Genomic DNA, 20,934 nt, shown 5'->3' with positions numbered 1-20,934 from the left:
AGAGAGATGGGTAGAAGCTGTGGTGTAATATATTTTAATTAAGAATTAATTAAAAATGATGGCAATTTCATAAAGCCTCACAGAAAATAGTGGAATTTACTTTCTGTCAGGAGTAAATTAGCCTGTGATTAAATAAAGGACTTGTGTTAATAGTGGAGTTATTTTTAAACTGCTATGAAGGGTTATGTAATTTTTCCTAAATAAGAAAAATTAAAATTTAATATTTAAAGGTGAATGTGGCAGAGAAAAACTCATTTTTTTCTAACTGCATTCTATTATTCCCGTGTTAGAGAGATCTGGGTAAAAGTTTGACCTCACCACACAGATACTTCTCTGTATCTTCGAGGGAACTTTGTCCTGTTGCCCCAGTAGAGCTTTGACTAAGGAGCCTGAGCAAGTTGACTTCACAGAGACAATCTTCTAGCTCTGTTGTACATGAGATCTGAAAAATTCTTTACTGGTCTTGAAAGTTATTTTAAAGGAAGGTGCTTTCCAGCATCAAAAAAATATCTTATCTAGGTATTGATTTTTATTATAAATAACACTTTGACTGAAAAGCATGCACCTCTTTAAAACGTCCCGCATTTCTGTGTGTTTCTTTGGTCTGATAGCGAGCACTTCCCCGAGTTTGCTGCATGGTCGGTCCATACTGACCACATTGTTTTTTTATTTTTTATTTTTTAAATTTTTTTTGAGAGAGTATCTTTTTATATAAACCTGGCTGCCCTGATATAGACCAGGCTGGCCGTGAACTCACAGAGTTCCATCTGCCTCTGCTCTCTGAGTGCTGGGATTAAAGGCATGTGTCATCATGCACACCACTTTTTAAAAAATATAAATAATTGGTTGTTTAGAGAAAGTTTAAGGGAAAAGTACTTTTGGATTAAAATTGAATTATAATTTAACCATACTAGGATGGCTATAAAATCTAAGAACTACATACATCTTATTGATCTTTTCTTATTCTTTAATACAGAGACTCAGTTTAACCTTGTTTTTTTTTATTATATTTGACTTTTCATTGAAGTGCTACTTAATAGTAGTATCATAGTCTCAATCCCAACTTGCACTTGGTATTATGAAGCACACTATAGGTAGTAAATGTGTTGGGGATTTTATGGGCTGTTCATCTCAGCTGTGTGTGGGATAGTATCTAAGATCATCCAGACTGGTCTTAAACTCCTGATCTTCCTGCCATCACCTCCCATGTACTGGCCTTACAGGCATGCTTGGCTGGTGGTTTAATTTAGGATGTACTTGTGTGTTTGTTGTGCATTTCTGTTAGTACTTTACCATACATGACTTATCCACTACCTGTCTTAGCCCAACTAGCAAGTGTTCCTCTTGCATGTGTAGCTTGGTAGTGTGTGGTGCTCTGTGGTGTTTGAACTCAGAAATACAGCATTGGGAAGAATAGAAATGAATATTATTTTGTTATAGCAGCAAAATAACAAACATTGCTGCTGATTATAAATATTTTTTAAGTTTACTGCAGTTACCAAGCTTTATAAAAACATCACTAAGGAGTTGTCACAGTCAGATGGTGAAACTGTTGTTGATGCTCTCACTCCTGTAGATGCTATGCTGAGAACAGGTTCAGTATGATTATGTTTTCTCTCTATTGGGACATTGCCATAGTATCTTTCATTTTCATATGAATGCTAGAACAAAAATAATTTTAGAAATACCCAGCTTAAAAAATATATATGTATATATTGTTCACATGAACCTTTTAAAGGAGAGATTACATTTTCTTCAGGTGGATAGTGTTAACGTCTTTTGTGCTAAGCTGAGTAAGAAGTTGACATGTAAGGTTTTTTTCTGAGTCTGTTTAAAGGCCAGATAACCTTGCAGTACTTCATTGAACATTCTGTGGTTATCTGCTTTGGGTATAGTGTCCTTAAAAAATTCTTTTAGTATTCAAAGGGGTTCAATATGTTTTTATTTTGATGTTTAGAATCTGGAAAATAATGGTGACAAGAACAGTTGTTCCAAGATGGAATGTTGAAAAGATTGATAGTAACTTTATTAGAGACAAGCAAGCCAATGGATTTTGATGAGACAAAAGAAAACCAAAGCGGGGAGTTAGGCAAGTGTTGAAGAGGTATGGGGCACTTGTAACACAGTTTGTCTTGTTGTGGTACCTTTTAATCTGTGAGGTATGCTGGATTCGGGGTTCTGATTGCTCAGGACCTTTCCTATTCTGTTGTTCCACTATGCTTCATCAATTCTGATTTCAGAGGCAGTTTGCCTTTGTAAGACAGAGAACAACTATTATAATGAAATGGTGTGCTCGGAGCATTTGGTTCTTGATACTGTTTTCCTAATGCTGCAAAGCTAAGAGAACTCTGGAAGTCTTGGGTGTATTTAAGTCTACTTCCAGATCTTCTCAGTTTGTGAAGAAGTTCACAGATCTTTCTTGGTAATATAAGGATCTATTATACTAAAAACCCATATGCTAGATTCAGTTTGACTAATGATTTTTGTCTTTCCCGTCTCATTTAGTACTTACTACAAAATGAAAATCCCTCCAAATGCCTGGTTTCATCATTGCTTCAGGTGACCCTGTTGCAGTTATGTAACAACAACGGTGACTCTCATTGTCTGAGCCTGTTGTTGGCCTGGTGAAAAGTACAGTGATCAGTCGTTTAATTCTCCCTATCAGTTCGGTGATTCAGATTGCTGATCCTCAAACTTGTTGTTTTTAATCAACTTCCCAGTGGATCATTAAAGATTACTGAGAATCCCAGAGAGCCTTTGTGAGCACTTATTGTATCTTTTGGTGTTTGACAAGTTAATTCTAAAGTAATAGTAGGAAAACAATTGCATGTTGGTATAAATAATATTTAAAAATAAAGTCTTCCAAAATAAAAAATTTAGTTACACGAATGATATTGTTTTATTTTTTTTTGTAAATCTCTTTAATGTCGGGCTTACATAGCTTGGTTCTTATATCTGTCTATATCTTGTTTTATTATGATATTATTGTTTGTATTGTTTCCTACCGTGTTCATTGTATACATGAGCAATCAAGAGCAGAGAAGGCAATCTGAATCTTCAAAATATTATGAAATACACCTCAGGTTGACCTTGCAAAGCCTAAGTGGCCTTCAGGAGGTACCTTCAGGAGGTGGGCACCAGGAGACCCTTTGCTGCACTGGTGTAGGAAGTGTTCTTGCATCACTTTTGCTAGACCGCTGGTCAGGAGTGCCCGCTCTTCTTCTGCTCTCAATGACAGCATTGGGGCATCATCCGTGATTGTGTTATCACCAAGTTTAATGTAGCTTCCCTTAGTTTTGGCATCTAATTTGGGGATTTTTCTAGAAGATCCTGGAAATGTATTTAATTTTGCATTGGAAAACACTTTCTAAATGTTAGCGGTGAGTATCAATTTTCAGTCAGTTAAGTTCTTGCACAATATCTTTGAAAGAGAAAGGCGAATAGCATTAATATTAACTCATTTCCATAGTAAGAACATTATTTTCAGGGGAGGGAAGGGGGAGGAGGAGCAGAGGGAGGGGGGAGGAGGAGGGAAGGAGATGGAAATTTTTAAATATATAAAAAAAATAAACCATGAGAAAAAAAAAGAACATTATTTTCAGAAGAAAACTGTTGGAATTGAATATCGTAGAGAGAATGCAGTGTAGTATATTTACAGTTTTCATTGCTCAATTCCTTCACATATATAGGATTATTTATTTGTAAAATATTTCTTATTTTAGAATGAAAATTTATTAAAGTGCATAGTACTGGACTGGTAAGATGACTCATTGTGTAAAGGAGTTAAGCCTGGTGCCCTGAGTTCAGTCCCCGAATCATAGGAGATTGACTCCTATAAGCTGTCTACACACATACATACATACATACATACACACACACACACACACACACACACACACACACACTAAGTAAATGTAAAGAAAAAATTACTATGTGTAGTCACTGTAGCTTGCCTGAATTATTCACCAATTAATGTTGGGCCATTGGTGATTAGGGGAGTTTTTACATTGAAAATATATCTGAGGAATGCTGCAGAAGCATGATAGTACTGTCAGCACTAAGTCCTTAGGCAGTTCAGCTTCCCGTGTGAAGATCTGACTAGAAGAGAGTATTCTGTCCCTCAGAAATTATGAGCGCAATTCCAACCTAACAAAATTATACTGTGCACGAAAATGTATTTGAATGAGGTATTGATTGGTCACTCTGAAATGATATCATTGGAGCATATAAAACTTTTATTTTAATTTTTGATTGTGAAATATTTCAAACACAGTTATCCATATTCCTGTTAAATTTAATGAATATTGATATTTCGCTATATCTGCTTTAAATACTTCGTTATAAGCTGGGACTGGTGGTCTAGATTTGCAATTTCAAGTATTTGGGAGTCCAAGGCAGGTTTGCAAGCCTCAAAGCCTGGCTGGGAAACTTAGACCTCATTTCAAAATTAAAAATTAAAGAAAGAAAGGTCTATGATACCTTAGCAGTAGAGTGCTTGCTTGGCATTTATAAGGCCATAGGCTCAATTTCTAATATTGTAAACAAAAAACCATCAAGAATGATAATAAAGACAAAAATAATAAGAAAGACCCAATTGCATGTGGTAGAGGTATTCCTTTAGACCACTGGCTTTCTTTCTTGTAGGAATGAAATGAGTGCCTGTCCTATAGTTGGTATATAATCTTTTCATGTGCACTTCAAGTGCTTTCATGCTGTACTTAAAGCATTTTAGCATTGATATAAAATATGTGTGAAACATGCATATCGAATGACTTTTTATAGCCTGTTCTTTTTACTTACTATATCCCCAAGTGTATTCAGTTTGCTACCTGTGGGTTAATTTCATTTAACTGCTATATAGTATTCCACTGTGCAGATGGGCTTCATGGTCATTGTATTGTTAAGAATGTATAGTTTTTTCAGACCTTTTGCTATAATAAGTATAGTTGGGGCCGGGAAGTAGCTTGATTGGTAGACTGCTTGCCTAGAATATGCTCTAGCTCCAGTACTGCATAAAGTGAGCATAGTGGTGCACAGTGATAACCTCAGAACCCTGGAGGTAGAGGGAGGATCAGAAGCACAAGATCATCTCTGGCTACATAGCGAGTTCTAGACTGACTTGGGATTTTGACTTACAAACAAACAAATATGGACTAGAGAGATGGCTTGGTGGCTAGAACATGAGCATATACAAGGAGGCTCATAACCATTTATAACTCCAGTTTCAGGTGCCTGATACCCTCTTCTGACCTCTGCAGGCACCAGGTACCCACATAGTGACATACATACATGTAAGCAAAACACTCATACACATAAAATTCAAACAAACCCCACAAACACTCCCAAAGAAACACAATTGGTCTTGTTAGGTTTTTATAACGACACAAGAGACACTCAATTGAGAAATGACTGCATAAGATTTTTCTGTGGGCAAGTGTGTGGGGTATTTTCTTAATTGATGATTGATGTGGGTGGGCCCAGACCACTGTGGGTAGTGCCACCTCCAGGCGGGTAGCCCTGGGTTATAGAAAAGCAGGCTGAGAGTGGCACAAGGAACACGGCGGTAAGAAGCACTCTTCTATGGCCTCTCCTGGAGTTCATGTCTGGGTTCCTGCCCTGACTTCCTTCATAATGGACTATAACTGTAAGCTGAAATAAACCCTTTATAACCCAAACCTCTTTGGTCACAGTGTTTACCACAGCAGTAGAAACCTAACTAGAGCAATATTCTTGGCAGTATGGGAGAATTTCTCCAAGATAGGAAACTAGAGATAGATTGTAGAGTATAATATCCAACGTCTCTAGGTGTTCTCAGGTAGCTTTTCAGAGTGGTTGACATCATCATTGGTACTTGTGCTGTTTGGCATAAAATATTGTTTTGGAATTACGTGTTTTTCAAGAACCAGAAGCTTAATCCACCTCCTTTCTTATATCCTTATTGTAAACTCGACTTAGTCCTCTCTCTATATATATCCTCAAGTGCTATAGTTGTCAATAGTTTCAAATTTTAGACTTTGCTGACTATAAATAACTTTTATTTTGTTTTAATATTTTTGTGGGGGAGTACTTTTGATGTTAGGGATTATTTGGGGTTTTTAACAAACTGACAAAATAGATACAAAGGTAATTTTGTTAAGTATGTTTATATTCACTGAGCAATGATTTTAGTTTTTGACCTAAATGTATGTTGTGTGAGATGTGACTTGCCTTCTGACATCAAGACATGACATCACAACTGCTTACTTGATAAACAAGAATTTAAAAAGTCCCTAAGTCAGTTTATGATTATGCGTTGGGCATATCCATTGCTAGCCTGGGATCAAGTGGCCCATAGATTGTGTAACTTAGACAAAATTTTCTGAATTTTAGAGTAATTAATAGTTTATATAGATATCATTTCAAACACATACATGTATATTTACTGCCAGAACCAGGAAGGGAGTTAGAAATCAGTGGCTCTGTAGTTCATAAACTATTTTAAGCTATAACTACTTTGTGAGCAATCAAAATGGTCGTGCTTAGGATGAGGCTAAACCTCAGTCAATGGAGAACGATCATAACAAAGCCTGTAATGGGAAAAATGTGTGAACATTGCAGAAGTCATCACCATCTTCAGTGTGTTCCAAGCCCGTCAGAAATTTTACTGCTTTATCACTGAAATATAAGGTTAGAAATAAATTTGATCCATGACCAGTCTGTAAGGGTGGCTCAAACCTTGATTAGATAAGTTGTACTAGATCAGACACAGTGACTTTGCACTATAGAGAAACAACTTATTCATAATAGGAAGTTATTGACCACAAGGCTTTTTCCTTCAAGTTTAAAAGTTTTATGATATATTTATTATATTCAATGTATTCAGCTTATTAGAAGGTAAAAGGAAACAGAGTTCTAAACAAGCAGATGGATATGTTTGCCTATATTTCTATTAAAGTATTTTCAAACCTTTGATTGGAGGTGAAAATCAGAAAGGTAAGTCACCTTCTTTGTTCTAGGGTGAATAGAACACATGCTTCCCGCAGTCCCCTTGGCCAGTGAGAAATGCCTTCTATCAAAACCACATGGTGAGCATGCAGCTGTGGGTGATCCCTTGAGAACTGTGTTGATTGGAGCTGGGAGTTGGGCACTGAAAGAATAGGGAGACAGACAGGTTGTTTTAAAGAATTCTCAGCAGGCCAAATGCTTATGTTGGAGCTGTGCTACAACACTTTTTATGTAAAAAATGTAGCTTTATCAATTTTAAAGGTTTAAGGTCTTTTATTGCACAACTGTAATAATGTATTTTCACCTTGAAACTTTGGTGTGCACCGTTTTGCATTTCATTAGTCCTTGGGCCAGAAATTTCATTTATGCACATGCTTGTCGGTCTTCTTTTTCAGGATTGTGTTCTGAAAATAGGTCGTTTCAGAATTCATCTAGTTCCTAGAGTCCATGAAGCTGACAAACAGCTGTCAAGTGTGTAGACAGCAACAGGAGAGAAAGTAAACTTGATGATCTAACTTAAAATTACTTCGATAGGTGTGCCATGTTGATGATGATTTTTAGGAATTCAGATCTGGGTGGTTAACACAACATTTACTTTTCTAGTTAAGGGTTGCTCGTATTTTTGTACCTATTGAGGTATTGGTGTAATTTGGGTAAAAGTCTCGTTATGGCAGATGACCATACACTGAATTTTAGTACTGCATCCGTTCTCTCTGCAGTTTACCTTTGGAAGCCAGACAGTCGTTACGTTTAAAGCATGAGCTATACAGCAGAAATATTTGTATTATTTTGAGAGGAATACAGTAATAGTTTAAAGAAGATTCTAATGGGAGAATTACTGAGCCCTAGTTTGAGGAGTGGTGTGGTTCTGGCTCTGCTCTGTGGCAGTGGAGCCCCAGATGCCTGGCCAAGCATCTCTTACCGACATCTGGAACCAGCTGCAATACATCACTGTCAAAAGTGCTTTCTATACATATCTGCATTTACACATTAGTTACCCACGCAGCACTCATCAAAAAAGCTGAACAATCTTGACATGGTGTCCCTTGTGGAACTGCAAAGGTGAACCGAAGTTGGGAGGCAGTGTCTCGCGTCACTGTCTGCTGAGCTCTTACAACAAGAAGCCTGATTAAAAGTGAAAGGAAAAATTTATCAGTTGCCTCAGCTCTGTAGACTTCAGTGCAATTGTTACTTTTAAAAGGGATATTTTGTATAATGTAAAATATGAAATATAATATGAACATACACCTACCTGGTTTTGTTTAGGAACTAGAGAAATATGTCTGAACTTTAAGTTTGAAAAGAGGCAGAAATTGCTTTGTTTGTATGTTTATTAGATTTTTCTGTTAGTTATTTAATTTTTTCATATTTATTTTTATTGAAGTGCTGTGGGTTGGACCCAGGGTGTTAGGCATCCTGGGCAAATGCTCTGTTGGTCATCTGTATCCTTGGCTCTTCACTGTAAAAGTGAACTGAAGTTTAGAATTAACTATGAAGAATTATAGAAAAATGTTGATAATATTTGGGTAATGAAGTTTTAAAAATACATTTATTTATTTACTGTTTTTTTTTTTGAGACAGTGTTTCTCTGTGTAACAGCTTTGGCTGTCCTGGAACTCACTTTGTAGAACAGGCTGGCCTTGAACTCATAGAGACCCACCTGCCTCTGCCTCCCGAGTGCTGGAATTAAAGGCGTGCTCCATCACTGTCCAGTCAACATTTTATTTATGTTTTATATATGAATGTTTTGCCTGCACATATGTGTACCACATTTATATCTGATGTCTGTGGAGGTTGGAAAAGGGCTTTGGATCCCTGGGAACTGGAGTTACATATAGCTGTGAGCTGCCATGTGAGTGCTGGGAATTGAACCCATGCCCCTCACCTAGAAGAGCAACCAGTACTCTAGCTCTGTGGTTAGTGAAGTTTAATTGAAAAACAATGCAAAATTTCAAATGTGTGGCCCTCTTTGTGTTCATTGGGGTAGCAATGTTTGCGCTTACTCACTTTCAAAGAGGTGAATGATAAGAAAGGAGTAGTTATTTATTGGTGGTTTGTATTTGCATATTAGTGGATTTCAAAATGAAATGTGTTTTGACAGAAAATAAACACAGTTTTTATACAAAGAACCATTCAGGCGCCTTTGCTATTCTTTTAAACTAACACTATTTAGTACTAACAATGATGTTTGCTGTGGTCCTTGTGTCCTAGACACTTTGTCTGCCCTATGTGTGTTGTCTCAGGCAGACTGAATAAATGGAAGGTTTCTTCCCTCATCTCCCAGAAAAAGATGTGCTTGACAAGGTCAGCCCTCTTGTCCAGATCCACTGCACTCGGCTTCCTGACTAGAAATCTGACTCTAGAGCTCACAGGGTTCTGTTTTCTTTACCAGTTTTGTATGTTTAACCTTTTATTATAAAAGTTTTCAATACACAGAGCAGAGAATACTGTGACCTCCTTTTCACCATTCAGCTTTAACCACCTTCATTCTATATTTGCTTCATATCTCACATATAACTTTTTCTTGCTTGAGTATTGTATCTGCTCTGAGCTGGGCGGTGGGGGCACATGCTTAAAGGCACTGGGGAGGCAGAGGCTGGTGGATCTTAGTGAGTTAGAGGCCAGCCTGGTCTAGTAAGCGAGTTCTAGGACAGCCAGGACTGTTACACAGAGAAACCTGACTCAAAAACCAAACCAAACCAACCAACAATGACAAAAAGACCTGCTCTGAGACACCAAGTCGTTTCATCCTTAAATATGTAAGTCTGTATTATAAACAAGACATTCTTTCAGACAGTTTTACTGCCATATCTTACCAAGTTAACAAAACTTCAGTTAGCAACACCTTCTTAATTTCTAATGTGTGAAGCCTGTTTAGATTTGTTGACTGCCTAAAATATGTATTTTCTGAGGGAGTTATGAATTGTTTGAATCAGGTTCCAAGCAGGAATACTGCTGTGTTTGGTTGGGATGACTGTTGAATGTCTCCTCCTTTCTGCCCGTTTCTACATGCCACTAACGAACTCAGAATCACTATGCTATTGAGTATACTGTACTCTGGATTTTGCTGATTATTTCCTTGTTGTATTATTTTTTCTGAATCTTGATTAGATTTATTTTGCATCAAACCACACATGATTTTTTTTTTTGCAAAAACAATACTTAAGCTACCACTTTTTAGTACCAGTGGTGATGTTTTCTGTGTAGTAAATTTGCTCCTCATTTTTCCATCTAAGTTTTACCATACATGGATGGTCAGTACTTGAATTAACTGAATTTCTTAGGAGTTGAAATACGGCAATTTCCAATTTCTTCCTGCTTTTATTAGCCAGAACTGTGTGTGTGTGTGTGTGTGTGTGTGTGTGTGTTTCCAGAAAGGGTTTCTCTATGTAAACAGTCCTGGATATTTTGGAACTCACTTTGTAAACCAGGCTGGCCTTGAATTTACAGAGATCCACCCGCCTCTCCCTCCCGTGTACTGGGATTTAAGGCGTGCACCACCACAGCCTTTCATGGTTAAATTGATGGACTAAAATCTCACTGTGTATCGATGGCTTGGTTGGAATTCACTGTTGACTTGGCTGTCCTTGAGCTCACAGAAATCAGATTGCCTCCTAAGTGCTGGGATTAAAGGTGTACACTTTTCTGCCAACCTTGCTAGAAAAAAAATCTTATTTAAGAATTACATATATGTAGGAACTGGAGGGATGGCTCAGTAGTTAAGAGCACTGGCTGCTTTTCCAGAGGTTCTGAGTTCAGTTCCCAGCCATCTATATGGTGGCTCACAACCATCTATAATGGGATCTGATACCCTGTTCTGGCATGCAGGTGTGCATACAGATAGAGCCACTCATATTACATAAATAAATAAATCTTTTTAAAAGTTAAAAGAATTCAAGGCTCCAAAACCACAGAGAAACCCTGTCTCAGAAAAAAAAAAAAAAAAGAATTCCATGTATGTCTAGAGTATACTTTGATCATATCCAGCATTCTCTCCTTGCCTTTCACTTCTTCTGTTATCAGAACTCTGACCTTATTCCATCCACTAGGACTGTTTGGTTATGCTGAAATACAATTAATCAGTATAGAATGTGTAACTCTTTACCTTTAATTATCTATTTCCAGAGTGATGAAGCAGTGCCTCAGTAGTCTCTAGTGATGCACATAATGGTTAATTTGTTTTCTGTTTTTCTTTTGTGTTTGATTGGAGCTTTTCTTTGAGAGAGACAAAGACAGAAACAATGACAGTTGTGTGTTTTGTCAGATATTGCACTTTTTGATTCTGAAATTGTACCATGTCTGTCTAGTGGGGTTCCCTTTCACCCTAGCTCCTGTGTCCGTCCCTTTGACAAGATTCCATTACTAGGCTTACTTTGGACTGCTTGCACCAGACGTGAGACTAAACTCAGAACCACAAAGAACTGTGGTTCTTTTTATTAGGGACAGATATATAAAGACCATATTATAGGCCTTAAGGGCACTTACTATTGTTACTAAAGGTACTTACCACTATTACCATAATTCTTGCAATATAAAAAGTTATTACTACTTTTATTTTCTCAAAAAAGACAAATATAGTTCACATTGATAGTTATAATTCCAAGTTAAGATTACAAAGTTTGTCTATTAGATTTTATGCTTTTGTCCCTTTTCTGTTAAAAAATTGATTGCTAATAAATTACTATACTTTTCTACTTTGCTCTATATTGTATCTAAGATGGCTTCAATATAATAGACTATTATTGGAAGTTAAATCTTGCTTTTTAGTTTTTGTGGTAAGATATGGAGACCATTTATTTTTTGTTGACAGTGTACAAACTACAGTACTCTGAAGTCAGATTAATAGTTAAATCACTTTGTTTTCAGCTTTTTTGTGAATAATCAGTATTATTTTCTCACAGAGGTGGAGCTTGAAAGGTGTCATTCCTGTCTCAACAGTTATCCTCAAACGCGTTTGCTCAGGGTCCTTTTCCTTCTGGGTGTGTTCTCAGTGTGAGTTTGGGGTCTGTGTTTGTGAGGGCTCACTGGACTTCTACCACTGGTGGGTTCAACTGTTCACTCGGGTGTGGTGATGATCTCTTGCTACTTTCTTTTGTTAAAAAAAAATGCCATCTGTAGTTTCATTCTCAGGTTTACTGCCTGGTTTTGTGAGAGAATTTGATGATATTAGAAAAAAATGCCATACTGTTATAGTCTCCCAGGATCTGCATTGCTGCAGCTACTGTGTGTGTTAACTCTGATGTTACAGCATACACACTGACATAAGGAATGTAGTCTTTGAGATTTATCTTGGATGCTTCTTATTGAAATATGATCGGGGAAGGAGAAAGTAGGGAGTTACTACAGAATTTCTGTAATGTAAAAAAGTACATACACCACTGTGAATTTATACTGCTCTAATTCTATGGTAGAAAACTTAAGAATCGGCGATGCTAACTACCTTGCCTGAGTTGAGATCACAAATTCAGAGAAGGTCCAACTGAAGTATTTCATTTGAAGTCTGGTCCCTTCCTGTTTCTTCCCTGTTCACCTTCTAGTACATTTTTGTAATGTAGCTTCTCTCAAAGGTGACTTGTAGAGAGTATTTTAAAGCAAAAAGTTTTGGGCTGAGGGCAAAAGACACAAATCAACCTTTTCTAAGTCCAGATTAGTACTTAGGATAACATCTCTATACAAGGTATTAAGGGATTTGTGAACCTATAGTGTAAAATATAGAGACTATTGATGGTGTAAATTGAATGATAGTTAAAGATGAACAAATTAGAACTGTGGCTGCTGTAGAGTACACGTTAATCCCAGGAGTTCAGGATGGACCAGAATGGCACTATGTGACTCGAGCGTGGTCTTTCTGCTTTCTGCACTTATCAGTGTTAAATCAGAACTCTTGTGTGTCACGCCACCTCTCTCGTCTTACCATTGCGCCATGAAGCAGTTGTATGTAACAAAGTGTAGGTTCATACAGGTCTAGGCTCATAGTTGCCAGAGATAAGGCTTGTGTGGGAATGTTGATCAAAAAAAAAAAAAAAAAAAAGGCAAATGTCTTCCTCTTCCTGTCCATCTGTTTGTGAGGCCAGTTCCAGCAGGGAAGTGACGGCGCTTCCCTTCGTCATTGTCACATGTCATGGCAGTTTATGTTTTGCTCGGCTTAGCTTTTTACATACTGGCTTAAGCAAGATGCATTAGCACACTTGAACAGGTCATGCCTTTAAAGTAGGTATTTTTACAACTTTTAGCATGCTCACAGAATCATGTTCTCATCACAAATCTGCATTTTATTCATCTTTATCACTCCCAGACGGAACCCCATGTTCATCATCAGTCCCCCTCTGTCTGCTCTTAGCCCTGCTCTCCACACAGTCCTAGGCAATCACTGCTCTATGTCTCTGTGGAGTTGCCTGATCCTGCCATTTCATAGCTTGCACTCACACAGTGTATGGCCTTTCTGTTGGCTTCCTTTGCTCAGCACAGTGTTTCCATCGGTTGATGCTTGTTCTTTTACTACTTGATGGATATTTGGATCAATATTTATGCATACAGTTTTGTATGGACACCTCTTCAGCTTTTCAAATTGAATCCTGGGTCCTATGAAGGCTTTAATGCTTAATCTCCAATAAACTGACACGCTTTCCAAAATGACTGTGCCGTTTTATAATCCTATCTGTACCACATGAAGGTTCCAGTTTCAGTTTAGCTGTAACAGTCTCATCAAATGGATAAACGTTGCTTGCTTTTTTCTGAGTCAAATATTCTCCTATTGCCTGTGTAGCAGTGTGTCTAACTGATAAGTGTGCTGCCTTCAAAGACAATACAATTAAATACCAGGGCAGTCAGTAAATAAAATAGCCTCATCATGGAAAATGTGAGAGGCTGCCTAGGCCATGGGAGGCTTGAGAGAGAAAGGTCAGGGAAAGTTTCTCTGGGTGAAAAAGAGGTTTGAGCTGGAACTGGAAAATGTAGCTGGAGAGGTGTGAGTAAAACCTCTCACAAAGTTTAACTTCTCCACTCTTTTAAAAAAGATTCGTTTTCATTTTAAATTATGTGTGTTTCTGTACACATGAGTGCAGTGCCTGTAGAGGTCAGAAGAAGGAACCTCTGTATGCGCAGCACACGCTCTTACTCTGAGCCATCTCTCCAGCCCCCATTTTCACACATTTAAAAAGTATATTGTTGGTGGGATACTAAGACCTACTTTTAATCAACTGCTTTTTACTTAAATTGCTTTTTACATCAATTGCTTTTACTTAAATTTTTCAACTCTTATGTGTGTGAATGTTTTGCCTACAATTGCATCATGTGTATGCCTGATGCCCAACTAGGTCAAAAGAGGGTTTGAGGTTTCCTGGAGTTTCAGGCAGTTGTGAGCAGCCATGTGAGTGCTGGGAATCAAACCTGGGTCCTCTGCAAGAGCAGCCAGTGCTCTTAACTGCTGAGCACACTTCTCAGTCCCTGTTTTTAGTTTTTTGGTTTTTTGTTTCTCTCTCTCTAATTCTCTCTCTCTCTCTCTCTCTCTCTCTCTCTCTCTCTCTCTGTGGTTTTTTTGTGTGTAAGTATTTATATGTTTGTGCCTGTTTTCTATTAGGGTTTTTATTAATTATTTATGGTAGTCTATATATTCCATATCAAACAATAAAACACTGGCAAAGGATATAAAACCCAGTAAAAGGCAATACAAATAACTTTGACTTGTATGTTAAAAGGTTCACCCTTACTTAAAATAAGATAAAAATCAGACCATTTATGGAGTGCTTGCTGTATATCAACCATAATTCTAGGCATATCATATCTATCAAGTCACCAAATTTCATTAACTAATTAATTAATTAACCTATCTATTCATTTTGTGACAGGGCTTCACTGTGTATCACTGGCTGGGCTGGAACTTTTTGTGTAGATCAGGCTGGCCTTGAACTCACAGGCACATGTAATTTTGACAAGAACATTTGACATGGGAGTAGAAGTTGACTTAGGAGGAAGTGGAGCCATAGAAGTTAAATGGTTTCTCAGTTAAATGATATATATCTCCATGCCAAGGGCAGAATCTGGTTCTTGTAGAATACTGGCTCTTAATCACTTATATCCTTCTGACTCTCAAGAATCAGAAGGAAAACAAGTCAGTCAAATCAGCAATTCTCAAGAAGTGTGACAGTGTCAGCCTGACAATTTACATGTGTTCCACCTCTGTAATCCAACACTCAGGCAGAAGCAGGAAGATCACATGACTCAAGCCTTCTCTTAAGCAAACAGAAATTAACAAGTCAAAAATAGTCACTGGTGTATAAACGGAGACCACTTTTGTTTCCCAGTCACCCTGATCCTAATAATCACATAGAAACTGTATTAATTACAACACTGGCCTATGGCTTAGGCATATTCCTAGCTAGCTCTTACATCTTAAATTAACCCATTTCTGTTAATGTATGTATCGCCACAAGGCTGTGGCTTACCAGTAATGTTCTGGCATCTTTCTCCTTCAACAGCTACATGGCATCTATCTGACTGACCTTGCCTTCTGTCTCCCTGCATTCAGTTTAGCTTTTTCACTTAGCTATATTCTGCCATGCCATAGGCCAAAGCATCTTAAACATATTCATAACATGCAGAGGGGAACCCCACATCACTGGTGGGAATGCAAATTGTTAAGACCTTTCTTTTAGGGAAGTTTGGCAATACCTAGCAAAATTGTAGGTGCCTATAACCTTTGATCTTGATGAAGTTTAGCCTTCATACCTTGTTGCATCTGAGAAATGTTAATGTTTTTTGAGAGTTTTGTAACATTGGTTATAAGAGTGTAAAATTGGTTGTATTTTAAATGTTCTTTAGCTGGGGGTTGGCTAAATAAATGATGGTGTTCCTAATCATGATGGTGACCCAATGGAAAGGAAACTGCATGCACCAGTATAGAGCCAGTTTCCAGAAAATAGCACAGACAATAGTATGTATGTTATTCAGGAACAAAGCAGGGGGATGATCATCACTAAAGAAGTCCTCTTCAGAGGCATACATAGTCCATGTGACACTATTGGCCTCTGTCAGTATCTGCATGCATGTAAGACAATCAAGCTCACACATGTACCCATAAGTAAAATTTAGAAAAGTGGATTGTACTTAAATTCAGAACATCTGTGACTCACTCAAGTCAAAAGAATGAGTAAATTAAGGTCTTTTATAGGGCACTTCAATTAGAATGAGATTCAAAAGAAAGATAGCTGTATCTAGTGACACATATCTTAATCCTAGCACTCAGGAGGCTGAGACAGGAGGATCAAGAGTTTAAAGCCAGCCTGAGCTATATAACCAGAGCTTATCTCCACAAAACATAACATAACAAAACAAATGTGGTAGATGAACAGGGGTAATGTGTGTTTCTGTTTGCCTTTACCTTCATGTCAAACTTTACGTAGTCGAATGCATTGATGAGAAATAGACACTGGCACTTCTGCAGTGAAGCAGGTGCTCAGCAAGTGCAAACTTTAGTGTTCTTTGTTTGCCAGAAGATGAGACTAAGAATAATCCTTGGGAACTGAGATTATAGAAAATGAAGGAAGGCCTGGAATTGGAGGCAAGCACTACTTACCACTTAGATGTGAATAGCAGTTGTGCTGGATGAAGTGAAATAACTTCTTCATAGTGAATGCTAGAGAGATTTAATGTGTGCCAGAGAGAGACAAAACCCCAGACTTATGGAGAGATTGCAAGTCGGAAAGCCAGGGAGCACGTAAGTTCTGCTGAGTCTGGGTAGTTGAGAGATATTTGAACGTCAGTTTTGGATGACAGTAGAACATCAAATAAATGTCGTCTGGACAATAAGAAGTGAAAGAATAAGGATGGGGAGGAAAAGAGGTAAGGTTGGTGTGTGATGTTTAGGTGTTCTAAGACCTTCCCATGGCCTTTCTGTGTTTGGAACTGAGTTAATAAACTCCTGACATCTCATGCATTCACACTCCATTTTGAAGTATTTTGCTAACATAAAATTCCTAGTGTAAAGCAAAGGCTCCACAGTGTTCTGTAATCTGTCAGTTGTGTGCTGCTCATTTCTGGGCTGTGGGGAGCAGTTTGGACAGTGGGCCATTTAGATGACTCTGTAAATAAGAGCATCAGCAGACGGATTGTTTTTCTGCTGTTTGTGTTCACAGGTCTGGCCTTTGGTCTTTTATCTTAAGTAGTTAAGAAAATACTGAAGATAAATAATTGCCACTTGTCTTCTATTATGCTGGTTTTAAACTGTCTTCAAGGAAATTTTCTGTAGATGGAAACAACTTTGCAATAAAAAATACTTCCAGGATAGAGATGTGCATGCATGGTTTATATGTGTATGTGTGTTAGTGTGTATGTGTGCATATATGTGTGTTCATGTATATACAGTGATTCTCAACCTGTATATGGGGTTACATATTAGATATTCTGCATATCAGATATTTGCATTACAATTCATGACAGTAGCAAAATTACAGTTATGAAGTAGCAACAAATTAATTTTATGGTTGGGCTCACAATATGAGAGCTGTATTAAAGGAGCTCAGCATTAGGAAGGTTGAAAACCACTGATATGTATGTGTGTATGTGTATGTATATATGTGTAAATAGTGTGCATGTATGTGTACATACAAGTGTGTGTTCATGTCTGTATGCATGTGTATGTGTGCAAGTATGTGTACATACAAGTGTGTGTTTATGTCTGTGTACATGTGAATCTATCTGTATGCATTTAGGTGTAGGCCCACATGCACACATTTGTATGTTTTGCATTGGCAGTGTGTCTGTTTTGCTTCCAGTGCCACTTTCCATGGCTTTGTTTAGAAGTTCTCTGGCCAAATGCAAACACTGCTGTCCCTCACTCATTGACTTTTCACTAGTCTGCAGTATGAGCAGCAGATAACATCATTTTCCTGACCTTTCCTGTGTGGCTTTTTATATTATGACTCGTGTTTGCTACCAGAGGTTTATTAGTGACTCCTAATATGTATATGATTTCTTAGCAATGGCTAAACCTTTGAATGATATTTTTCATCTTTTAAAAGAAATGACCACTTTTTAAAAACTCTGACATTGTTAGTACATTGTAATTTTGTAGGATTAATTGTCTATGTCTTTCAATATTGAGATTTCTTTTTACTTAAAGCATGTATGAAAAATTGTATTTTTGTCACCTTTGGGAGGTTATATGTATGTGTGAGTTCATAGGCAGAGACTGGAAATATTTATATTGCAGGGCTATTTCTTTGTCCCTTCCTCTTTCTTTTATATCTCATTCTGGTTGAATTGCTATGAAAGGGACATTTTGAATGGAGTCTGAGTCAGCTTTGAACCAGTCTATCTTCTTTGTGGAATCTCTGCTGAAGTTGTTCCGAGTGTTTCTGTTTTGTTATTGTATCCAGAGAGTTGCAAACCTTTTGATTTCTGTCATTTAGTCAAGCCGATTCTTCTGTCGCTTCTAAATATATTATTGCTTAGAGACTGTGATAGTCTTTGTATGCATTCACTAAAGTAAGTTATTTTTATTTTTCAGATGAAGATACTAATGTCCAGAGAGGTCTAATGAATTCCCAGGTCACAGAGTCATTGAGCAGTTGGGTTTAGACTGGTTACCAAGTTCCCTCTGACTCATAAACCCCATAGCTTAAGATCCTAAATTACTGGAATAATTAAGTGAACACAGGCCAGTTATTCTCTGTGACAAGGTTTTAAAAATGAGCCTTGGCAGTGCTTGGGTTTGAGAAGGAAAGAGAGCCACTGTAGACAGTTCTTGTACTAATACAGCACCCCTAGTTACTGTACCCTTTCATTGGGAGGCACTAGTAGCATGACCAGGTTTTATATACATAGCTGTTTGAACAGGATATTTATAACCACTCTACTTTTCTTCCTCTTTCCTGTTCCATCCCTGGGTTCTTGCTTCCTTTTGTATGTCACAGGGAAGACAGGAAAAGAGAACTCTCCCGCATATGGCTCTACTGTTGCGTGCTTTGTTTTGGTATTGAGCTTGCAGGGCCTATCGAACCTGGGACCAGCTTTTGTTTAGAATGTTATCAAAAGGGATGTGCCTACTTAATTGTAGGCAAAATTGTTTGTCCTAGTAAAAAGAATCCAGGGAGGGTAAGCGGATCTATCAATTGTTATGGATATTGAAGTTTATTTCAGAAGCATGCTGCAGTAAGCTGCTATATTGGTTTAATGTTTAGCTCTTTAGTCAAGAGAAGTAGAAATAGTTTGACCTTATGGCCTTTAAAAAATCAATCAATCAATCAATCAATCAATAAATAATTTTTGAAACAGCCATTCACTGTGTATACCAGGCTGGCCTTGAACTTGGGATGATCATTCCGCCTGCCTCCTGAGAGTGCATCCATGCTCTTCCACACATGGTGACTTCTACTTTTTCACTGTAGTCTTCTCAGACATGTAAATGAAGAGTTTGAATCAGGATGATCTTATGAGATGTTAATAATTCATGGAGTGTACATTTTTCTTATAGTATATCTCTAGTTTTGAAGACTTTCATTTATACCTTTGTGTTTTGATGATGTGTAATTTTTTTGCCTTTAAATGATGAAGTAACTGACCTCCTTAAGATGGGGGTTAGAAATATAAACCAATATATTACTTTCAAAAGTTGTTTCAGTGAGTTTTCCTCTTGCTAGCTCTTCTCTTTCAGGCCTTCGTACAGAAGCTAAACATCAGTTCAGTTGACAACTTCACTCAGTTCTAGGCAACAGTGGCTATGATCTGGCCTGTAGAGACAGTGAATCCATCCTGGCTCTGACACCCGACTTTATTGTAAAACACACTTGTGTTGACATCGTATCAGTTTTCTGAGCGATTACATGCATAAAAGAATTCACCCTTTGTATCCAGTCTCTCTCAGCCTTGCAGTGAGGAGAGATCCACATACCCAGGGTTTTAATTTTGCATTTAATGTTGTCTAGTTAAAAAAAAAAAAACAAAAATTGTCTCTTCAGTTCTCTTAAAAAATGTTTTTCAAGAGATACTTAGCAGAACTTGTCAACTTAATGGTGCTCACTGGAAGGAGGACCAGTATTTGGCCAGAGCAGTTGAAGTTTAAGGTAGAAGAGTTGTACCAAGTTCTTTTGCATGCAAACTGCCATTTGGAGCCTACCTAAATCCTGCAGGATTTTGTGGACTTTGCCTCCCACTTGACTTGTGATTGGACTGTTTTTGTGAAGACCTTTTATTGCTGATGTCTTATGTATTCCTTGTTTTATGTATATCAGAACCTGATAGACTTTTATTTAGAATTTGTTTAAAATATGATACAAATATTCATCTTTGCTTTATAGGGAAAAGAGTTTATCTTGTGCACAAAAACCGCTAAAAATTTCCATTTTTATGTCAACTCTGGCTTTGTACTGAGTTTTATTGAAGCTATTCTTGGCTTTCATGATAAGGCAATTGGATATTTTCACTTTTTGGTATTGTTTGATTGACTTGTTTTCCTAATTCTAAAATATTAAGGACCTCCCCCTGCCCCCAATTCTCTGTAAATGCTGGCCTTAAAGTACTGCAGACCTAATTGGGGGGGATTTAATAAAGTTTTCTTGTTATTTAGTCCTACTGTTCTGAGCCTGTCCATTGGGAATTTTATTTGTCCATAAAAGATTGACATTCTAACATGGAATGATTGCAATTTTTGTTTCTAAACTAATATCATAAATGTTTCCATTTGATTACTTAAATGTGGATATGTAATTTACATAAGATTTTAAAAGGACTGGTTCTCAAGGCTGAAGATATATATCTTAATTAATTCTTACCTTTATTATTTTTTTGGTCTGGTATGATTCTATGGGGGCATACAGAGAATTTTAAAGAGGATTTTCCTATTATCTGTATTTCCTAAACACTGTGGACAGAATAAGGTTGAAATGGAGAGAGAAAATTGCAAACATACTCTGACTTTCCATCGGCTGGATGCACATTATCTTTATCTTTATT

General features: G+C 37.4%; 1 protein-coding gene across 4 annotated transcripts in view; it reads left to right on the top strand.

Annotated features, from left to right (window-relative positions):
• Positions 1–20,934, top strand: part of Pbx3 (PBX homeobox 3) — a 191,288-nt gene that overhangs the window by 60,869 nt on the left and 109,485 nt on the right. The window contains exon 1 of one of the 4 annotated variants that reach the window (XM_038336553.1): positions 6,996–7,064. The exons of the other annotated variants lie outside the window; for them this stretch is intronic. Within the exon in view, the coding sequence (XP_038192481.1) occupies positions 7,010–7,064 (55 nt within the window). The 5' untranslated portion in view covers positions 6,996–7,009. Of the gene's footprint in view, positions 1–6,995; positions 7,065–20,934 lie in introns of those variants that run through there. 4 annotated transcript variants of the gene reach the window in all.

This window comes from Arvicola amphibius, chromosome 7 (assembly GCF_903992535.2).
Source record: "Arvicola amphibius chromosome 7, mArvAmp1.2, whole genome shotgun sequence".
NCBI classification, from domain to species: Eukaryota; Metazoa; Chordata; class Mammalia; order Rodentia; family Cricetidae; genus Arvicola; species Arvicola amphibius.
The sequence above is the reverse complement of the archived record's forward strand: the minus strand, read 5'-3'. Positions and strand labels throughout refer to the sequence as shown.